Raw genomic sequence first — 16,652 nt, 5'->3', positions numbered from 1 at the left:
GGATATCACCCGCAGCTGGAGTGAGGTGGGGGGGGGGGGCACAGCCCTCAGGTGCACCCTTTTTTTTTTTTAGAAAAAAATCAGTCTTATGAAAACAAAATGCCAACAATCTCATCCCGGCCGAGAGCAGGCCACAGCGGCCGGCTAGGGAAGGGGAACGGGAATCAACACGTCCGATCCGGGAGACGGGCGCCCTCCCCCTACCCTACGTGCAGCCCAAGGGCAGGCGGCGGGCCGCCCCAAAGTATCCCACAGCCCTGAGACGCTGCCTCCAAGAGAGTGAAAGGTTGAGAATCATGAACTGCGGTGAGACACGGTAGAACGGGGCTGCCGAGATGTCTTCTCATTTCGTGGTTCTACCCAGCCGAGCTCGATTAAGCAAATACCGTTCATGCCTATGAAAGGTAAGACCGTGATAGAAGTGAAAATGGAAACTTGGGCTGAAGGCAGCAGCCAGGCACAGCTGCAGTCTGTACTTCCTCATGTCGCCGAGGCAGCGGGAGCGGCACCGGCTGACGTATTTTGGAAGGGCTCTAATCTTCTTTTAATATCCTTTCATCAAAGAGGACTTTGCGCCGAACGTCGATTCCAGTCTAGCTGGCGAAGAACCCATCTGAATGTCGCAGAGGTTGGAGTTTCAAGCCTCATCTGAACCTTTAGGGGGTTCCAAGTTCACTTCCCCCGAGGAGAGCGAGACGTCCTGTTGAAGAGCAAGAATCTGAAAGGGTTTTTAAATATCTTCGTCATCATCGCTTTCTTTTCGGCCTTTCGTATGTGCCTCATGATTGTTCGTTATTATCCCCGAGAATTCGTTCAGTGTCCCTAAATAGAGCCGGAAACTTAAACCTTACCCCTCAGGCCCCGGGGCTGATCCAGGAACCCAACTCTTTCCTTCCTCTGAACGTTAGCCCGAAAAAGGCTGTTCCAGAATTGTCCCCGTGGTGCCCCTGTTATCTTTCACTTGCGATCTGAGTGGGAAATCGAAGAAGCACATCGTAGTGCATCCCACCCGCTGCTTAATTGCCGTAGCATCCTCCGGCTCATATTCAACTAAACGGAAGGGACGTTGGAAAGTCACACTTCTCGGTTGCAACTGACCTTGGTAGGTTTTGAGATCGTTTAGACGGGACTCGTGGTAGGCCCTGCCACTGCTTTCTAACTGCCCGAGATCCCTTATTATGAACGGTTGCCAACCAGGATTACAAGTAGCCTCGTGGAAAGATCACGGGACAGAGTCGGAAGACGTGGGTTCTAATGCCGACTCCACCACTTGTCTGCTGTGCGACTTGGGGCAAGTCACAACCTCTCTTTGCCTCAGTTACCTCATCTGTAAAATGGGGATTAAGACTGTGAGCCCTATATGCGATCGGGACTGCGTCCGACCTATCTTATATCCACCTCGGTGCTTAATTCAGTGCCCGGCACATAGTAAGTGCTTACCGAATGCCTTTCTTTCTTTAAAGTGGTCCTGTTCTCCCTTGCTAGCCTTTACGGGCTTTAGGGTTTGAAACCATCCACCTTGGCAACCGGGGTGACGGGTTAGGGGCGAAAGAGAAGATGGCTCGAGTTTGAGATGCTCTCTGTCAATCAGGTTGAAAGGTGGTTGTCATTGTTTCTGGGACTTGTACCGGAAAAGAGTTTGTTATATCTTCAGGGCCCACCTGCGGTGAGCATTCTCTAGGTACTGAATGTCCGGCTTGCCCTGGGCAACCTCGAGGCCACCTCAGAGCTTTCTACCGAAAAATGCCATCAGCAGCATGGCCCAGTGGTCGGAGCATGGACCTGGGAGTCAGAAGAACCTGATTTTAAGGCCGATTCCTCCATCTGTCTTCAGCAGGACCTTGAGCAACTCACCTAACTTCTCTGTGTCTCAGTTCCCCCGCGTGTGAAATGGTTATTAAGACTGTGAGCCTCATGTGGGATACAGACTGTGTCCAATCCAATTCGGTTGTATCTACCCCAGTGCCTAGCACAGTGCCTGGCACTTAGGAAAAGCTTAATAAATAGCATTAAAAAATCAAATGTGTTCACCCTGAGTAGGCCTGCTCTCAGTGCTTGGGGCAGTCTACCCATCTGGTCCCACTCCCCACTGCTGCAGCTAGCATCCCCCTCCCCGCTTCTCGTGGCTCCCTTCCAAACCAGCACCCCAGAGGGCTGCCTCTTTCCTGCAAGAGTATTTGCTGCTCGGAAGAGTTTATTTTAGCTGTAATGTCATCTCCCCCCCCCCCCCCCCTCCTTTTGGGTTTTCCTCTACGCCTGATGTAGCTTCTCTTTCATAGCCAGAAGAGAGAGGAAACAAAGTCAGGTTTCCATAATTAATAAAATGGAAGCAGTAAAGGCAGAGCTCGATCTAGAAGCGAGAAAACTAGGCTCCGGTTCTCAGTCCCAGTGAATCTTGTCTGCTGTGTGACCTCGGGCCTCAGTTCCCTCATCTGTAAAATGGGGATTGAGACTGGGAGCCCCCCCACCCCAGCTAGGGTGTATCCACCCCAGCACTTAGTACAGTCCCTGGCTCATACTAAGCACTGAACAAATACCAAAATTATTAATTATTATTATTATTATTAAAGAGTGGTGCAGACAGGGTGTGCAGCCTAGAATAGAAGGTGTCTGTGAAATCTCCATTAAAACAAGTCTTCCAGAGACAGTCTTTTCCGGGACAGAAAACCCTGGTGAAGCTTAAAACCCTTTCTGCTCCAACTTGCTTTATCCCCTCTGATCCTTGCACTTCGTTATGTACCCGTTAAGCCCTTGATATGCATCCCACAGCACATAAAAGCAGCGTGGCTTAGTGGAAAGAGCACGGGCTCGGGACTCAGAGGACGTGGGTTCCCATCCCGACTCCACCACTTGTCTGCTGTGTGACCTTGGGAAAGTCGCTTTATTTCTCTGTGCCTCAGTTACCTCATCCTTAAAATGGGGATTAAGACTGTGAGCCCCACATGGGACAAACTGATTACCTTGTATCTACCCCAGCGCTTAGAACAGTGCTTGGCACACAGTAAGCACTTAAGAAATGCCATCATCATTTATTTTATTATATCTGTAATTTATTTTGTCTCTATCCCTCTCTAGACTCTAAACTCCTTTTGGGCAGGGAACGTGTCTACCAACTGTTTTACTGTACTCTCCCAAGTGCTTAGTTAGTGCTAAGGGAAGCAGCGTGGCCCAGTGGAAAGAGCCGGGTTTGGGAGTCAGAGGTCGTGGGTTCTAATCCCGCCTCTGCTGCTTGCCAGCTGTGTGACTTTGGGTGAGTCACTTAACTTCTCTGTGCCTCAGATACCCCATCTGTAAAATGGGGATTAAAACTGTGAGCCCCACGTGGGACAACCTGATCCCCTTGTATCCCCCAGCGCTTAGAACAGTGCTTTGCACATAGTAAGCGCTTAACCAATACCACCATTTTTACAGCGCCCTGCCCTCTGTAAGCGCCCAAATACCATCGATCGATTGATTAATTCTGCTCAGAGAAGATCCGCCCCTGCCTTTCCCCAATCTGATTTAAGGTGCTGAGGTACCAAGAACATTCACAGAATATTCTTTATGGCTTACAGCACTGATGGAGTGTGCAACACCTGTTTCACCCTGCATTACGAAAGGAATACAGCGACAGAATTAAAGAACATTTTCTGACGACGTATCCCCGGCTGGCTACTGCTCCACCCACTGTGTTTCATTTTTTATGTTTTTAGTGGTATTTGTTAAGCACTTACTGTACTAAGCGCTGGGGAAGATACGGGCAGATCAGGTTGGATACTGTCCATGTCCCACCTGAGGCTCACGGTATTAATCCTCATTTTCCAGATGAGGTAACTGAAGCACAGAGAAGTGAAGTGGCACACCCAAGGTCACACAGCAGACAAGTGGCAGAGCCGGGATTAGAGCCAGGTGCTTCTGACTCCCAGGCCCGTGCTCTATATACTGAAGGGAGAAATGGTTGTGTTGCAGGCATGTGGCTTCAGAGCTTGAATTCCACAGTTTCAGTGCCAGAAGCGAAGGACCCTTCCTCCATCTATTACCCCTTCTGCACCCTCCCCCTCCCCTCTAGACTGTAACCTCACTGTGGGCAGGGAAAGTTATACTGTTATATCTTACTCTCCCAAGCACTTAGTATAGTGTTCTGCACACAGTAAGCGCTCAGTAAATATTATCGACCGGCTGACTGACTCCCCTTCCCCGGAGTTCAGGTCAGAATCTTTGGGGACACCTTGTTATCATGTTTGAGCACTGGTTTGAAACCAAGAACTATTCCTGAAGTGGGGAAGAGAATCAGCACTGCCCCCAGTAAAGACTATTTATTTGTCCTTATATGTTTCTATTTCCTTTTTGATGGTATTTGTTAAGCACTTACTGCGTGCCAGACACCGTTCTAAGCGCTTTGTTACTGAGCTGTGTATCTTTAGTGACCCCCGCTATTGCTCGTGGCTTATCTATAAGTGATTTCTCCTGCTTAACGTCTGTCCTTGCCCCAAAGAGGTGGAGAGTCCTTGGTGGGACAGGAATTGGGTCTGAATTCACTCGTTTGTATCGACCTCAGTGCTTAGTATAGTGTTCAGCACACAGCAGGCCCTCGACAAATAACCATTACCACGGCTGGTTAGGAAGGTGCTCTGCTCACAGTATGAATTCAGTGAATATCAATGGTTGGTTACTATTGCGATCTGCTTTATTTCAATGTTTCTTTGGCTGAGGTGAGTATTGATAACGAATACTCCTAGGAACTTTATCAACACTTCCTCCGGCTTGTACCGAATTCCTCACCCCCACCCACCTTGTCCTTTTCAGCTGAAGTCATTTGTCCCAATCTTTCATCCCTATACCTACCCTACAAAAGCTGCTGAATCTGCAATCCTGTCCGGTGAATTTTAAACCGCGAATTCGAAAAAAGACCAGTTAGCGGTGCCTCGCCTATACATATTGATAAGATTCTTTGGGTAAAGTGATGATTAAACATCTATGCTTTTCCAGTCTTAGAGAAACTATAGCCTATCATCCATTGTGTGTGTTTTAATTCCTAGTTGTATGCCTATCCTCAAAGAATGAGTGATTTCTTTAATGGCGTTTCCTTGTTTTTGTGGATGTAAGTTAGACTCATAATGTTCTGTTAACCTCATTTGGTATTTAATTGTCTGCTGTGGGTCTCTTCTCTTCGAGCCGCTTTGATAGCTCCGAACATAATCGTTTTTCATTTCTCGCATTTTCTTCCCTGCAGATGATTCAATGAAAGTGAAAGATGAATACAGTGAAAGGGATGAGAATACTTTAAAACCAGAGCCCATGGAAAACGTAGAAGAGCCCGAATTACCTTACAGCTATGCAAGAGACTATAATGAATACGAAAGCATTAAGTTGGAGAGACATGCTGTCTCTTATGACAACAGCAGGCCAACTAGTGGAAAGATGAACTGTGATGTGTGTGGATTAGCCTGCATTAGCCTCAATGTTTTGATGGTTCATAAGAGAAGCCACACTGGTAAATATCTTTATTCCATTCCTCAGATAGCTAGCCTCTACAAGCCATGTGAGAAATGGAGTTCCCCCCTGGGTTCTTCCCCTGGTCTGCTATGTGACTTAGGGCTAGTTACTGCCCTCTCAGGGCTTCCATTTATCTATTTTATTCCTGTTTTGCCAAAATGTCACTGTAAAGCTTAACTTATTGCGAGCAAGAATCATAACTGTGGTATTTGTTAACCGCCTACTATTTGCCGAGCACCGTACTAAGCGCTGGGGTAGATACGCGGGGCTCCCATTCTAAGTAGGAGGGAGAACAGGTATGAATCCCCATTTTGCAGATGGAAGAACTGAGGCCTAGAGAAGCTAAGTGATTTGCCCAAGGTCACGCGGCAGACAAGTGGAGGAGCTGGGATTAGAACCCAGGGCCTCTGACTCCGGGCCCATGCTCTTTCCATTAGGCCACTCTGCTTCCCAGTTTATTCCAAGTGCTTTGGTCTAGGAAAGCGGTTGAGGAAAACCCAGGGATCTAGGGTACTTGAGTATTTCTTATTCAGTCAAAAATCAGGAGCTTTATTTGCTTCTGGTGACCCATTCTGCATTTGCACCATTATGGCACCATGTTGGGAAAAGGCTTTCAGGAAGAAGAATACCCTGTTGGCAGGAAATGTAAAAACACATCCTTCCAGAAAATTAGGGGGCTCTTTCCAGAAATGCAGGCACAAGGTGACTTCCATTAGGCCACAAACTCTTTCCCTAACTTCCAGTATTAAGATCCCATCCATCCCTACATTCTGACGATATTAGGGCTGGTGTCTGAGTGCCTCGATTAGAACCAAACTTATTTGTCACTACAGCATTTGCCCAAGTAAGGTCTGCATGCTTGGGACTGGATCCTAAAAGCGAGTTGCCCGTGGTCAGGGAATATTGGAATATTATACTCCTCCAACCACTTAGTACAGTGCCCTGCACACAGTGAGCACTCAATAAATATGATCGACTGACCGTTCGAATCCTGCGGTGGGGAGGACCCTCCAGAAGTCAAGCTGGTCCTCTCAGATCTTTGGCAAATCATCACTTGTGGTGGCGTGGCCTTGTCCGTAATGAAGTCAGGGAGTTGGGGTAGAGGGATTTGCATCTTCCACGTCCCTTGTACGCGTACCAGCTCTTAAAGTGGTGCTCTCCGTGGGATCTACCCTCAGATACTGAGGAAGGTGAGACTGCGAATGTTCACAGCGTCTCTCAATTTAAAGTTTTTTGACAAGAGTTTTCCCCACAAAACTTGGGGGTAGGGGGACAGGAATCCTCTCCATCCCCACAAAAAGAATCTGGCCCCAGGAGTGAGAAAATAAATCCTGGGAAAAACACCTCCTCCCTCGTGTGCCTGGGGATGGCAGAGTGCGATCAATCAATCAATCAATCGAGGGTAGTTATTGAGCGCTTACTGCATGCGGAGCACTGTACTAAGCACTTGGGAGAGTACAACACAGCCGAGTCGGTAGACACTTTCCCCACCCACAAATGCAGAATCTCAGCCTTCCGACGGCTCTGACCCAGCCCCATTTTTCGATCAATCACTTGTATTTATTGAGTGCTTACTGTTTGCAGAGCGCTGTTTTAAGCACCTGGTAGAGTACAATACACCCGAGTCGGTAGACACTTTCCCCGCCCACAAGTGCAGAATGTCAGCCTACCTTTGGCTTTAACCCAGCCCCAGTCCTCAATCAATCAATCGATCGTGTTTATTGAGTGCTTACTTTGTGCAGAACGCTGTACTAAGCGCTTGGGAGAGGACACTCCGGCAGAGTTGGTAGACAGGGTCCCCTCCCACAGTTGCAGAATCTCAACCTTCGGAGGGTTCTCACCCAGCCCCGTTCTTCTCCTTCATTCAGACTGGCCTGCACTTACAAACTCCCAGGTTTTGTCCTTTTGCTAAAAGGAAGGGAAGAAGTCTTCAGCCTAGGGTTAAATGCCCAAGGCTCCTAGCTAATATTCTGTGTGATTCCAGGATAAGTTGAGCTCTCAGCCCCACAGCAATGACGGACGTATCGTCATTTATTTTATTTAAATTAACATCTTGTCTCCCCTTCTAGACTGTAAGCCCGTTACGGGCGGGAGACGTATTACTCTGTACTCTCCCAAGCGCTTAGTACAATTCTCTGCACACGGTCAGTGCTCAGTAAATACGATTGACTGATTGATAGTGAGGGGCTCTAGTCCTTGAATGTCTTGTGCACTGTACTTCTCCACTTGTCTAGTGACCAGGAAGTCTTCGTTTTTGTCCTTTAAGGTGAACGCCCATTCCAGTGTAATCAGTGTGGGGCATCCTTTACTCAGAAAGGTAACCTCCTCCGCCACATTAAACTGCACACAGGGGAAAAACCTTTTAAGTGTCATCTCTGCAACTACGCGTGCCAAAGGAGAGATGCACTCACAGGTCACCTTAGGACACATTCTGGTAAGTGGGTAAAGCCAACATCCCATGTTTTGTTACCGTGTGGCACTTGGATGCCACCCTAAGAAAGGATTAAGTGTTTATGTTTCATCCGTCATCCTTATTCCAAAGGGTTAACAGCAGCGGAGACCTCTAGGGCTAATTATGCTTTCATTAAAGTATTAATTGCCTTCCGTCTGGCTCGCTGGGGAGGATACTCTCTCTTTGCTCTACTGGAGAATAGCAGTCAGACAGAAAGAATCTGTCTTTTTTTAAAATGGCTCATGTCTTTTGCAGAAATTCCATAGCCTAGCCCTACCTTTGAGGAGGACTAAATGATAAGTTTAGCTTCCTGGAGAAGCCCTTTTTAAAGTTAGTTTTTTTTTCTTGTTTTTTTTTTTCTTTTGGACGCCCAAGAGAATGCTGATGCAAGCTATGCCCAAGTTCCACAAATCCTTAAAGTTAAAGAATCTAGTAACAAAGCATTGATCTGTTTGTTTCTTTTTGGCTCTTCTGAGTCAGAGTCCCCAAAGTCAATTTTCTTTGGGATTTACACAGGTGTCTTTAAAAACACAAATCAAAATAAAATAAAAAAGCAGAGTCTGGGAAGCTGCATTCTCTCTTCCCCATCATTTTGGACTGAGTGAAATGTCAGGTGCTCATTCAGTGTTTCAAACCTAAAACGGTGATTTCAGGCTTTTGGAAAAATGAGGCTCTCAGTGTTCTTGACGATCTAGCTAAAAAAAACCTTAATTGAAAATAACCACTTCTTAAATCTCAGATAAACAATATGTTTTCATTTGACAAGAGCCTGGCATAGAACTAAGCTAAGATTGGGACACGTCGGGTGAATATGTGAGTGTGCGTGTATGTGGTGTGTTTTCCCCATTCTAATCAGAAAAAAGAACTTCCCAAGCTCTGAAGTTATTCACAAAAGAAGTATTTTGTTAGACATATTTACCTGATTTTAATAGCTCAGAAACATTTGCAATTTGTCTATTTTAAGGTTCAGAAATGTCCAAAATTTTCAAGTCTGCTTGTAAGAAGGCACAGATTACCACAATGCAAAAGATAGTTTTGAATTAGTCACTTGGAGTTTCAAGTTGTTTCCATTTTTGTTATTGGCCTCCTTTTTTTTTAAGCTAGCTTTTTGATCTCCCAAAGAATCATTCGTCCCAAGAGTGGGAAATATGCAAGGAAAACTTGAACTCTATTTAAGCAGATTCAGCACACCATTGGCGCAAGGTCTTTTTTACCCTCTAAAATTAATCAAAAATAAGGTTAATTGACAATGCCCAACTACCTCCAAGCCACAAGCTTTATCGCTAGTGCCCAAAGACTCTTCTTGGCCTCAAAGAAGTGGGAACTTTAAGCAGTAGTTGGGTTTTGAGGAAACGTTTATCTTGTGCTACCCTGAGAATAATTCCACTGAAAGCAGTTTCGTGGTGGTGGGGTTGGTTGTCGTTTTTAACCCCAAGATAACGGTGCCAATCTAGAGATTTGATTGGGTAGACCTCTAGCAGGTCCACACTTGGAATGGTCCAGTAGTATGGTCTGAGTTTTCACTGACCCATGAAATCATCGGGCGGCGATGGAGGAGGGAGGAGGGAGGCTCCACTTTTCAAGGACAAGGCGAGTTCAGCCAAGCAAGTTCAGGTCCCAGGCAAATAGACCATCAGATGCTTCCTGGCCTCGGTTCTTCATCCTCCCCCGGGAGGGAGCGAGCTCTTCCACTCCCGTCTAGCCGGACGGAGGGGAACAGCCCGGCCGTGTCCACCGGCTCCGAACGATACACAGCAAATCCCGTCCCGGGGATGTAGCCAGGGACATCCTACGCTTCGGGAGGATGTTGAGGCATCTTGGAAGGGCCATCGGCCCCTTGGAATGCCCCGATTGGAGGGGCTTTGCTCCTCAGAGGTACCAAAGGCCAGCGGGGGGGGGGGGGAGGGGATGTGGTCTGAATCTCTGGGAAGTTACTGAGTGCCTCTGTGCTCTCCTCCTAGTTGAGAAGCCGTACAAGTGTGAGTTCTGCGGACGGAGTTACAAGCAGAGGAGCTCCCTCGAGGAGCACAAGGAGCGCTGTCGAACGTTCCTGCAAAGCACTGGCATGTGTGACACCGGTGAGTTGGTCAAACTGCAGGCGCCTTCCTTAAGGGGCCCAGCAGGTAACAGGGCATCTGGGGAGCTGATTCGAATCTGTGCATTTTTTTCCTCTCCCTCACCTCCCCTTCTCCCACTCTAGTTAGCCTCGCTACCACCCTTTTTGCAAGTTTATGCAGGGATCGTGCTTCTGTCATCCAACGGTAATTGGTTGGAAAAAGGAAGCAGCATGATTTAGTGGATTGAACACGGGCCTGGGAGTCAGATGGACCTGGGTTCTAATCCCAGCTCTGTCACTTGTCTTCTGCGTGACCTTGGGCAAGTCACCTAACTTCTCCGGGCCTCAGCTCCCTCATCTGTAAAATGAGGATTAAGACTGTGCCCCTTGTGGGACACAGACTGTGTCCAGCCTGATTAGCTTGTATGTACCCCAGTGCTCAGTTCAGTGCCCGGCACACAGTAAGCGCTTAACAAATACCATAAAAAAAGAAGCCCTCGGAAAGCAGAGTTACTCTTTTTTTAATTCACTCTTTTTGTTGTTAAAATACGTAGTCTTTTAATGCCACATTTCTTGAAACGGTCTCCTACGTCCCACCCTATTATTTTGGAATTACTTCACTGAAGTGTTGCCTGAAGTCAGATCAGCACTTGCCAATTTCTCACCCATCAGAGGGGAAGTCCAGTCGAAATGAGGTTTCCAAGCTGTTGGACGTGACCGGAAGCAGTTAAAAGTTTGCAAATGTTCAAAACCAGAGAGTTTACAAAGGACGGAGACTAAGCCGAGGGGAGCCCAGAAAGACGGTGGGATAGATGAAACATCTGGGCTGTAGTCCAAGGGGTTGGAAATCTTTGTTCAGATAAAGCCTACCTTCTGGAGCTCAGGCCTGGCCTACTGAAATCAGGTGGTCTGGCACTGCTGATGTTGCTGCTGCTGATGGGATCTTTGTCTTCACAGGATTGGATTTACTCCTTGTTTCTAAAATCATGCCCTCCTCCCAGTCTCCCTCCCATCCTCTTTCCTCAGCCCCTCTTCTTTTACACCCCTTTCCCCCCAACCCCTCCCAGCTAACAAATTCAGACCAGGAGTTCTTCTTCATCATGGCTGAGAGATTTCCCAGCTGAGTCAATGACCAGACCCTGGGGTCTTGGCTCTCAGTCCCTTAGTTTGAGTCACAGGCCCCGCTTCCTGCCGTGAAAAGGAAGTGGCCAAGCCCTGGGGTCCTTTGTTTTGCTCTACATAGCAAGTAACTGGCTCTTTTTGTAAGAAGGTCACATTTTAGTGGAATGGACCAAAAAAAAAAAAGAAATTAGGATTTCTTTTGTAAATAAGGGCCAATGAGCTCATTAAGTGTTACTGACTAAGTATGAAAATACGAGGCGTGTCATTACTTTATTGCTGTGTGACCTTGAGCAAGTGACTTCACTTCTCTGGGCCTCGGTTATCCACTTATAAAATGGGGAATGAGACCGAACAGTACGTGAACAGGGACTGTGTCCAAACCGATTTCCTTGTATCCACTCCAGGGCTTAGTACAGTGCCTGGCACATAGTAAGCGCTTAACAAATAGCACAGTTATTACTGGACTAGACCCCTGGCTCACCTAGTCTAGCATCCCATCTTCTAAAAGTGGCATCAGGGACTCAGGAGAATCTGTCTGTTACTCTCCTTCTCTTCCGGCCTCACCGTTAAGGCCGGATCTTCTAATGTCCCTAACTTCTCTCTTTACCACACCCTGTCATTTTTCTCCTCCTCTTCCCCTTCAGTCCCTAGCTTCAAATATTTTAGGAATTAGAAACTTGTGGATTTATCAACATTATTCAGCTCGCTTCACTGGTAGAAAACGAATCAGGAAATGCTGAATGATCAAAGTTGAGTTCATTTGCATTCATAGGGCGGGTTTTTTTTTTTTGGGTGCGTGCAATGTATTTTTCATTATCAGCAAAAGTAAAGGGTTAACTAAGTCAGCAAGTTTGGATTTTTCTTGAGAACAGAACATGCTGTAACTGTGGTTTCAACTTAGCAAATGTACACATTAATATTTCATATTAATAGTTCCATCAGGGATGAGGTGCCCACTTCATGTCAGTCAATAAATTGGCATGATGTTACTTTATTTTTTGCTTTCCAACTGTTCCAGTGATATTTTTTTCCCTGACAGTTCAAACTGACGAGAGATAGATTAGGGCTGGGTAAACTGGAGTGGAATAAAATAAAAGCGTCGGGATGGTAGCTTACCATGCCAACCTGGCTGGCCATGGAAGGAGAGGAAACCAGTCCAAACTGAAGAAAAAGGTCATCTTTGGGTTTGCCCCTCAAAGATCCAAGGCTTCTTTACAGAGAGCCCAGTATCTCAAAGCCACATCATATGTCTAGCCAAAATATCTCTTCGCGCAACTTGAGATCAATTTCTCCTAAAGTCTGTGCTCAGAGTGTGTGTACCTGGTCAATCAGTAGTATATATTGAGCTCTTACTGTGCGCTCAGCACTGAACTAAGCACTTGGGAGTGTACGGTAGAATCTGTCCACATCATCCCTGACCTCAAGGAGTTTACAATCTAGCAGGGGAGACAGTCACTCAAAAAATTCAAAAACAGGAGGAAGTAATGGACTATGAAGATATGCACAGAAGGGCTTTGGTGGGGCGGGGATTGTTAACGCTTAGTCCTTGAGTGGACCAAGTGCTGATGTAGCAGTTGGGGGAATATAAAGTGGGGAGATTTGAAATTGATCAGGGAAAGCTTCCGGAGGAAACAGGATTCCAGAAGGGGTTTGAAGATGGATCTGTCGGACGTGAAGGGGGAGGGAGTTCCAGGCAGGAGGAAGGCTCTGAGGATTAGGTTGGCGGTGAGAGAGGCTCCTGGCACTTTTCAAGCCAAGAGTGCAAGCTGAGGTGTAGTGAGAGAAGTGAGTAGATAAACAGAAAGGAGAGAGCTAACTGAGCGCCTTAAAGCCAATGGCCAGGAGTTTCCATTTGATCTGGAGAGGAACAGTCAGCCATCGGAGGTTTCTGAGGAACAGGGAGATGTGTGTTGAATGACGATTTAGTAAAATGATCTGGGCAGCAGAGTGAAATGTGAATTGGAGAGGGGAGAAACTGGAGGTAAGGAGATTAACAAGTAGGCTTATACAATAATCAAACCAGCATATGATAAGTGTCCCGGATCAGTATGATGCATACGGATGGAGACGAAGGAGAGATTCTGGAAATGTTGTGGAGGAAGAAGTGACAGGAATCGGCTGAATCAGAAGAAAGGCAAGGACAACGCCAAGGTGACGTGCTTGAGAGGTGTTGTTAACTGCTTATAGTGTATCTTCCCCGTGCTTAGTGTAGTGTTTGGCACATATCAAGTGATTTACAAATACCACTCACTATTATTATCATTATTATTATTGTGTGGAGAATGGTGATGTTGAATGATGGGAAAGTTAGGTGAAGGAGAAGATTGGGAGGAAAGATGAGTGGTTCAGTTTTGGGCATTGGTCAGCGATGAGGATATAAAAGGGAGTAAAATATAAATATATGTAAATATATATATATATATATACATACAAACATATATATATATATACACACACAAACATATATATATAAAGATATAAAATATAAACAGGATGTCAACATCCTCTTTATATGAATCTTTTATAGCCACCCAGTTCTCCTTTAATGCAGGGACTGTGTTAGGAGAAATTCATTTGATCATTCGTTCAACTGTATTTAAGAAATCACACTGCAGAACTTACTTCTTGCCTGATGCTGCTTGCATGTACTCAGCAAAATCATCTGACATTGCATCACATTGCACCCAGACAGCACACACTAGAAGAATCCTCCCTAATTCCTCAACAGCGTTTTAGCTGAAACACGTGATGTTCTAGCCGAACTCACTCAACTCCCTGAACCTGTAGGCTGTGATTAATACCCCCTCGCAGACTTTCTTCTTGAGTCCAAATAATCCAATCCCATCACTATTATCATCATCAATGGTATATATTGAGCGCTTACTTTGTGGAGAGCACTGTAATAAGTGCTTGGGAGAGTACAATAATAATAATAATGCTGGTATTTGTTAAGCACTTACTATGTAGCCGACACTGTACTGAGCACGGGGTGGATACTAGTAAATCGGGTTGGACACAATCCCTGTCCCACGTGGGGCTCACAGTCTCTATCCCCATTTTACAGATGAGGAAATTGAGGCACAGAGAAGTGATTTGCCCAAGGTCACACAGCAGACAAGTGGCAGAGCAGGGATTAGAACCCACAACTTTCTGACTCCCAGGCTCATGCTCTATCCACTATGCCATGCCGCTACCATATAGTTTGTAATAATAATAATAATACAAGAGAGTTGGTAAACACATTCCCTGCCCACCACAAGCTTCCGGTCTAGATGCAGCTTACATAAAAGATATTTTCCAACCCTTTAGTCATCTTCATTGTTCACCTTTGAAAAGATAATCCCAAAGTGGATATTATACAATCAGGAAGGCAGCAGGGCATAAGGGAAAGAGCATGGGTCTGGGAGTTGGAAGGTCCGGGTTCTAGTTCTGTGAGAGCCCTTGAGCAAGTCACTTAACTTCTGTGGGGCTCAGTTTCCTCATCTGTAAAATGGGAATAAAATAGCTGGCATCACCCCCTTTTTCGACCGTGAGTCCCATATGAGATAAGGACAGTGTCCAATCTGATTATTTTGGGATTATCCCAGCACCTTGCACAGTGTGAGTGCTTAATAATTCTTGCCTGTGTCTGGGTCAGTGGTGTGTGAAACAAATGGAGGGAGAGGGGAATTGGCCTGATGGAGATGCTGGGCCAGGCTGGTATAATCAGGCAGTCAATCAGTCAGTTGTTTTTATTGAGCACTTACTGTGTGCAGAGCACTGTACTAAATGCTTGGGAGAATACAGTACAACTATAAACAGACACAGTCCATACCCACAGTGAGCTTACAATCTAGAAGGGAAGACAGACATTACTATAAATAAATGACAGATAGGTACATAAAGTACTGTGGAGCTGGGGGTGGGGGGTGAATAAAGGGAGCAAGTCAGAGCGACGCAGAAGGGTTTAGGAGGAGAGGAAAGGAGGGCTTAGTCAGGGAAGGCTTCTTGGAGGAGATGTACCTTCAATAAAGCTTTGAAGTTGGGGAGAATCATGGTCTCTCGGATATGAGGAGGGAGGACGTTCCAGGCCGGGGGCAGGACGTGGGCGAGAGGTTGGGGGTGACAGAGACGAGATCGGGTAACAGTAAGAAGGTTAGCATTAGAGGAGCGAAGTGTGCGGGCTGGTTTGTAGTAGGAGAGCAGTGAGGTGAGGTAGGAGGGAGCAAGGCGATTGAGAAGAGCAGCGTTAGATCAAAATCTGAGGGAGAAGGGCAAGTGTGGGAGAAGCCCCTGAGGACAGAGAATTTGAAATCAATCCCCAGGAGAGTTGGAGTCCAGAAAGAGACAGAGCTCAGTGGTGCACAGTCCTCCCAAGGGAAGGAAAAAGCCCCGCAAAAAGGTAGGGGAACCAGCTTCGAGGAAGCCAACTGGCCCCGGGTAGACAGACCGAGAAAAAGCTAAAGTAGAATAGAGAGAGCAAAAGGTGAGGGGGCTTTGTGAGGCTCAGCTTGCTCTACACAGGGAGGTTGGCCACGGGAACCCCACCACTACTCTTTGAGGCACTAGAGCACTCATCTGCTGTAATGCAAGTTCCACATGCCCCTGTTTAAACTCAGAAAGAAATCCACTCACTATCGCTGCCTGAGCCTGGAATTCGTCAACCAGCATCCCGCCTGCCCTACATCTTTCTATGTGCCCCCTTACCCAGAGTCCGATGGGACTAGCAAGTGCCAGAAATGTTTGGAGCCCCAGATGGGCAGCAAAGAGACATTTCCTTGCTCATTCCCTGCTGGGATTTTTTTTTTCCTTTCTTTATTTTCCTTGTTCCAGCGGGGGTATGGGAAGGAAACCCAGTGCTAGCAACCTTGTAGTCCAATTCATTCATTCAATCGTATTTATTGAGCTCCTGCTGTGTGCAGAGCACAGGGAGAGTACAACATAACAACAGACACGTTGCCTGCCCACAATAAGCGTACAGTCTAGAGACAGTTCTTTGAACCCCAAGACCTGCAACTTAGCAGGTCCCTGGGGACCAGAGGAAGAAGTAGTTCCCAGTTGTTGCTGCCTTGCTTTGCTCAACATCATCATCATCAGCGGTATTTTCTGAGTGCTTATGGTGTGCACAGCATGTACTAGGACTTGAGAGAGTACAGTAGAACAGAATTGGTAGACACGTACCCTGTCCACACCGCACTTACAGTCTAGAGGGGAACACAGACGCAGACATTAATGTAGATGCCCCGACTTATTTCTTTACATAATAATAATAATAATAATGTTGGTGTTTGTTAAGTGCTTACTATGTGCCGAGCACTCTTCTAAGCCCTTGGGTAGATACAAGGTAATCAGGTTGTCCCACGTGGGGCTCACGGTCATAATCCCCATTTTACATATGAGGTCACTGAAGCCCAGAGAAGTGAAGTGACTTGCCTAAAGTCACACAGCTGACAAGTGGCAGAGCCGGGACTGGAACCCATGACCTCTGACTCCCAAGCCCTCTTTCCACTAAGCCACGCTGCTTCGCTAAGGCAGCGAGGGGGTCAAGACGTCTTCAGGATTTGATAT

General features: G+C 46.5%; 1 protein-coding gene across 2 annotated transcripts in view; it reads left to right on the top strand.

Annotated features, from left to right (window-relative positions):
• IKZF3 (IKAROS family zinc finger 3) overlaps positions 1 to 16,652 on the top strand; it is an 80,795-nt gene that overhangs the window by 37,490 nt on the left and 26,653 nt on the right. For both annotated transcript variants that reach the window (XM_007658146.4, XM_007658145.4), the window contains exons 4-6: positions 5,213 to 5,473; positions 7,742 to 7,909; positions 9,889 to 10,005. In XM_007658146.4, coding sequence (XP_007656336.2) covers positions 5,213 to 5,473; positions 7,742 to 7,909; positions 9,889 to 10,005 — 546 coding nt within the window. The remainder of the gene's footprint in view (positions 1 to 5,212; positions 5,474 to 7,741; positions 7,910 to 9,888; positions 10,006 to 16,652) is intronic.

The sequence above is a fragment of the Ornithorhynchus anatinus genome, chromosome 11 (genome assembly GCF_004115215.2).
Source record: "Ornithorhynchus anatinus isolate Pmale09 chromosome 11, mOrnAna1.pri.v4, whole genome shotgun sequence".
NCBI classification, from domain to species: Eukaryota; Metazoa; Chordata; class Mammalia; order Monotremata; family Ornithorhynchidae; genus Ornithorhynchus; species Ornithorhynchus anatinus.
Note: the sequence above shows the minus strand (reverse complement) of the source record. Positions and strands in the feature narration are given on the sequence as shown.